This window comes from Entamoeba dispar, genomic scaffold (assembly GCF_000209125.1).
Source record: "Entamoeba dispar SAW760 scf_1105229459957 genomic scaffold, whole genome shotgun sequence".
NCBI classification, from domain to species: Eukaryota; Evosea; order Mastigamoebida; family Endamoebidae; genus Entamoeba; species Entamoeba dispar.
Genome location: NW_001853952.1, coordinates 1 through 6,205, shown reverse-complemented (window position 1 = coordinate 6,205; position 6,205 = coordinate 1). Strand labels below are relative to the sequence as shown.

General features: G+C 23.2%; 1 protein-coding gene across 1 annotated transcript, besides 13 other annotated features; it reads right to left on the bottom strand.

Annotated features, from left to right (window-relative positions):
- Nucleotides 1-539: 539 nt before the first annotated feature.
- Nucleotides 540-637: a sequence feature (AT_rich).
- Nucleotides 638-691: 54 nt separating this feature from the next.
- Nucleotides 692-888: a microsatellite.
- Nucleotides 889-909: 21 nt separating this feature from the next.
- Nucleotides 910-969: a sequence feature (AT_rich).
- A 216-nt stretch (nucleotides 970-1,185) lies between these two features.
- Nucleotides 1,186-1,227: a sequence feature (AT_rich).
- A 111-nt stretch (nucleotides 1,228-1,338) lies between these two features.
- Nucleotides 1,339-1,393: a microsatellite.
- A 197-nt stretch (nucleotides 1,394-1,590) lies between these two features.
- Nucleotides 1,591-1,699: a microsatellite.
- Nucleotides 1,596-1,742: a microsatellite.
- Nucleotides 1,649-1,807: a microsatellite.
- A 799-nt stretch (nucleotides 1,808-2,606) lies between these two features.
- Nucleotides 2,607-3,196: a repeat region.
- A 135-nt stretch (nucleotides 3,197-3,331) lies between these two features.
- Nucleotides 3,332-3,394: a sequence feature (AT_rich).
- Nucleotides 3,395-3,485: 91 nt separating this feature from the next.
- Nucleotides 3,486-3,584: a microsatellite.
- A 17-nt stretch (nucleotides 3,585-3,601) lies between these two features.
- Nucleotides 3,602-5,670: a repeat region.
- A 9-nt stretch (nucleotides 5,671-5,679) lies between these two features.
- Nucleotides 5,680-5,831: a microsatellite.
- On the bottom strand, nucleotides 5,782-6,192 carry EDI_171440 (uncharacterized protein; the record flags this gene model as incomplete). The annotated part of the gene is made up of 1 exon (XM_001736529.1): nucleotides 5,782-6,192. One exon carries the CDS (start codon nucleotides 6,190-6,192, stop codon nucleotides 5,782-5,784), a length of 411 nt encoding a protein of 136 aa, XP_001736581.1.
- Between the last annotated feature and the right edge of the window lie 13 nt (nucleotides 6,193-6,205).

Below are 6,205 nucleotides of genomic sequence, written 5' to 3'. Positions count from 1 at the left end.
ACCCTTTTTCTAACAATCTAATTTACTTATTTAATATTTTTCTTTCTTATTGTGTTAACTTTACTCATTAATTTCTTGTTGATGTTAATTGGTATTTGAAAGATTTACGAAAACGTTGAATGAAGAGGGTGAGTTGATTACACTGACTGTATTCGATTTGATGATGAATATTGATATTTGTAAATTCATACCAAACGAAAATTCTGAATACTTCTAACAACAAAACCAATTAACAATAATACTAGAATATATTATATAACTAGTGATTTATGTATTTAGTGTTGTTATTCCATTTCAATTCTTCTAAAGAGTTTATTCTAAACATATTCTGATAAGAAGAGTAATATTCTAATTATTGAATGAATTCATTTCTTAAATTTCAAATAAAAAGAAAAAGAGTGAAAGTGAAGAAAATATTTTTATTATGTTAATTGTGATGGAAGATTAAAAAGAATGAATTTATGTTTTTGTTTTGTGATTAATGTGAAAATCAAATAATTATTTTGAATTCTTTTTCATTGAAAATTAATGTTTTGTTGTTTTAATTATTCTTAAATTTCATTTTAATGATGAAATATGAAATGATTATAAATTGATATTTGATAATTAATCTGTTATTTATTAAAATATTAATAATCAAAATGAAATGGTATTGAATTTAATATAATGATATATTCAAATAAATAGAAGATAAAATAAATATAATATCAGAATAAAACAATGAATAAACAACTAAATATAACAAGAATAAATAACAAGAAAAAATAAATTAAAAGAAGAAATAAAATATAAAAAAGAATAACAAATAAAAGAAATAACATAATTTAAATATTCAAAACATAAAAATAATCAAATATAATAAAAATAAATAAACAAAATAATATAAAACAAACATATCTATTAAACAACAATAAAATTAATAAATATTTCATTATTATTTAACCATTATTTATAATAATAGAAATATTAGTTATTCATTCAGTTTGTGTTAGTTCAATATTTATTTCATCTTGAACTCAGAATTTAAGATGAATAAGAAATGATTGAATAACAAATTAAATTCATACATTTCTTTCTTTGTTAAATCTCCCAATAAAATCATCTCTTTCAAAATAAGATATTATACATTAAAACAATATGAATCAAAGAAAAGTATAGAATTTAAAAGAGTTATAAATGAAGAAGTTAAAATAAAATTAAGAAGTTATTTTTAAATCTAATAATAAAGAGATTTATGATAATTTTCAATGATTTCTTGTTTTTTACAACCTCAAGATGTTGTTAACAATTTATTGTTCATTAGTGTTTGTTGTTAATAATATTTTGTGTCATTTAATTATAATATTAAAAATAAAACAATAAAATAAAGATAAATAAAAGAAATACAAAGAAATGAATCAAAGACACTTGTTCATATAAGTATTATATATGATAAAGAATCATTTTTTTGATGAATAACTAACATTGAATATAACAATGAATAAATTAGAAAAAGATAAAAATAAAGATAGAATTTATATTATATAACATACCAATTATCTATCAATATAACATATCAATATAAAATAAAAGAAACGTTTTTTGACTGTCAGAATAAATATAAAGAATAGATATAGAATTTAAACTATAACAACATAAAAATGAATTTTAAAAAAAAGGAAAAAGAAATAAGAAAAATAGAAAGAAATAATACAGAATATATTCTATATACTAAAAAGTGAATATAAAAAGAATACAATAAATATCATATTTGAACATAGAATAAGACAACAAAGAAGAGGAAAGATATGAGAAGAGAAAAAATAAATTTAGAAAAATCTATAAATAAGAATGAACAAAGTTGAAATTAAAAAGTTCTTTTGAAATCGAAAATATTCTTATAATAAAAAACTGTAACTTTAAAGTTCCTTTATTCCCTTTTATTTTTAAACTTGCATTTTTAAAATCTAATAATAAACACTAATTGAAGGTCAACAGGGTATGAATGGTTCAAACATTTTCAATGGTTTTGGTGATGAGAGTTTAGGAATACATCAATATGAAATGGAGACACTAATATCTAAATATTTAGACAAGTATATTGTAGGAATTAATGCCAAACTAGATAGACATGACCAAATACTCTACCAAATCCAAAATAAATTCAATGGGATGGAAATGTCTATGATAATGTTATACGCAAAGGATGAAATTGTAGAAAAAATAAAAGAGGAACTAAAAGTGTTAGAAGTAATGAACGAAACAATGGTTGATGAAAAGATAAGAATAGAAAGAGAACAAGCAAAAAAAGATAATGAAATTATTAACAAACAATTAAAAGATAGTGGAATTGAAATTGAAACAAATACTACAAATATACTTGTTCATAGGTTAATGATAGAGGACATTCTTGAAAACATGCAAACAAAGAGAGCAAGTGAGGAATTAGTTAAAGGACTAGTAGAAGAAGAAATAAGGAAAGAATATTTGGTTCAGGTTGAAAAACAAACAAAGTTTTTAAATGAATCAAGAGGTAACGTCACAAATAAAAGAAACACTATAGCAAAGGGTGGTAGAGGGATTCGTATTGAACCTAAAGCAGTAGTAATATATAATAACTATAAAATAATACAAGAAACAGAAATTAAACAACTAGAAGAATGGACAAATAGAAAAGTAGGGAATATAATATTTGATTCAGATATTGATGATTGGAATAAGAATACATCAGTATTTGATAAAAGAATAATAAATAAAGAACATATAATAATTATTATTGAAGATGAAGATGGAAATAAATTTGGAGGATATATTAATGTGAAAATTGATAAAGTTAATAAATGGATAAAAGATCCAAAATCATTTTTATTTTCATTAAAATCAAATGGGAGAATACAAAGAATGATGAAATTTGATATTAAACAACCACAGTATGCATTTTATTTAAATAATCAAACAGAGGATTACTTATTTGAATTTGGATATGGATGTGATATTGGTTTTCTTAAAGAACATTATAAAACAATATCATATTGTAATCAACATTCATTTGAATATAAAGGAGTAACAAAAATTCACTTTGTGGAAAACAACATCCAGAATATTTCACACCAGAACGAATCATTGTAATTGAAATGAAATGATTTTTATTCATTATTATTTATTTGAAATATAAAACTAAAAAAAATATGGGTTTGAATAAAATAATATATAACCAAACATAGTCATAATAAAAAAGAAACAGATTTGAGAGGAGTAAACAAGGGTTTAGAGATTTAATTATTATTAAGGAAGGAATGATTGTAAAAGTTTTTGTTAATCATAAAACAAAATTCATAACTATATTCAAAACAATAATAAAATTTACTAAAATAAAATAGTAGATATTGATTTTTCTATTTCATTTTATTTATTTGAGGTATCTTTTCCTCTATTGAATATACTGTTAGTCATTATTTCTATATCTCTGTATTTATACTCATGGTCTCTGATTGTTTCATTGGATCTTTCATGTTCATTATTTATTGTATTTTTATCTTTATTTCATATTGTTTTATAATTTTTTATTCTTACTAATTCTTTATTAACTTTGTTATTATATTGATACAACTTTTACTTTGTATTATTTTAAGAGAATATTCACAATAGAATTAACATGAATAGTGAATCATTAAAAATTAGTAAAAATCAGTTGGGATGTAAACTGCAATCTCTTGCTGCTAAAGAACGATTAATTAACAGTTATATGTTAAAGCAGCAAAAAGAAGAGAAATACCCAAAATATGTAGATTCATATTATGACATTAAGAAAGCATATGAATCAGTAAATCATGAATGGGTAATAGAATCACTTAAATATTTTAATGTAGAGGGAGTCATCATAGATATTGTAGAAAGTATGATGAACAGATGGAAGATATTCATAGGATACAAATATAATGAATATCTAGGATGTATTAAATTGATGAATTTTACAAGGTGATTCATTATCCACTCTACTCTTCATCATCCAAATGAATGTTATTTCTCATTTCATAGAAAAGAAGTTCCCAAAATCAAACCATACATTATATATGGATGAATTGAGAATAATGACACAAAGTAGTGAAGAAATGGGAACAATCCACAATGAAATTAAACAAATAATAAGTGGAATAGGGATGGAAATGAATGAAAATAAATCAGGAATGGTATTAAAGAACATTAATAAAATACCAGATGGAATGCAAAACATCCCATTAATTGAAGGAGAGGACTTGTATAAATATTTAGGTGTATAGCAGTCCGATGAAATTAATGATACATTCAATTGTAAAATCATCAAATAAAAGATGATGAAGAAAATGGAAGAAATAAATACTGATGAAAGTAGTAATAGAAGATATATTACAAGAATTAATACTGAAGTAATACCCATCTTCAGATATTCAGCATCAGTAGTAAATTGGAAGGTAACTGACCTAGATAGAATGGATTTGGAGATAAGAAAATATTTAAGAAAGGCAAAATACATTGTTGTAACTCCAAAGACCGTCTATATGTCAATATAAATGAAATTGGTGAAGGATTAATAAGCCTAAGGGACGAATATGTTAATGAATTAATTAGAACAGTAATGTAATATTGTACAAGAGTGAAATAAGAAATAACATATTTGATAGATGGTATTCCAAGAAAGGAATATGGAATAGAATTAAAAAATCCCTAAGTCATAAAATCGCAGAGATTCAAATAGAAGAAATAATAAATGAATTGAAAATAAAAAAGAAAAAGAAGTAGTATTAAAAATAAAGAAATTAATGACCAACTAATACATCAAAAAATGGAAATCAAACAAGTGGACATTTTAGAAGATGGTTCGAGTCAAAATTTGTAGATAAAACTACTACAATAAATGCATGGAAGTCCATCAATATAAAGAAAAATTCATTTCTCCAATTAACTAAAATACAAGATGGAGTAATATTTAGTGGGTACAGGAAAGATAAAATATTAAAAAATGAAAGATTGAAGTACTGCCCACTTTGTAAAGACAAGATATCCACAGTAGAACACATTCTACTATCATGTATTTGTCATAAAAAATCACAAATGGAGAAACATGACCATATTGGCATTATCATATGGGAGGGGTTAATAAGAAAATACACAAGAAATAAACAATACAAGAAACCCCCATATGAAACAGTGTTCCAATACAATGACATCACTATGATATGGAACAAACAAATAATGCCAAAAAGTGATGGACTATATCATAAAAGACCAGACATATATGTACTAGATAAAAAGAATAAAACAGGTCTAATATTTGATATGAATATTGTGGCAGATCATAATATTAATGGAGGCTATTTGAATAAAAGAAATAAGTATAAAGAAATGAAAAAATATGATAATTAAAATAGAGAAAATAAAGGATGTCAAAATAATTCCAGTAGTAATTTCGATAAATTAATTAGTAAATGCGGAAAGTATTAAATTAATTAAACAATTAAAAATCTAAATTGACATCATTAAAGAAATCAAAAACCTTGTAATTAAAAACATGATGGACGTCATTGAACACTGATTCTACTACAACCAAACATATGTAGTTGAATTACATGACGAAGACTCATTGACGGGATTAGTCTCCGCTGAGGCAGGAACAATAGACACAAGTTCTATTAATACTTAATTAATTGCTTTATATTATATTTTATTTTGTTGTATTCTTTTAAATCACTTATTTAGTTTATTTGTTTTTCTTATCATTTTTATCTTTATTATTTCTTTACCTTGTAACTTATTAAAAATACTTCATTTATTTATTTCATTTATGAATATTTGATATTCTTTATTCATCTTTTCTATAATCTCATCTCTTCTTTCTATATTTTCACTTAATGTTATTGCTTTATTATACCATTCTTTTGCTCTTCTATTATCTTGTTTATATCTACTTTTATTTCCTTTATTCCAACTAATTCCCATTAACCACTCAATTTCTTTTTTCGGGTATATTCCATCTGTGCTTTTAATCATTGTTATTGCTTTATCTATCATATCAAGTATTTCTTCATCCTCACTTTCATTTATTATTTCTCGAATAATTCGTGATAATCTAACTCCATCAACTTCATTTCTTTTACATATCATTGACATACCACTCTTTAAACATTTGATTCCATATGTTTTATATCCATTTTCAATACAACTCATCCCAACCATTTCAAGTACTGAA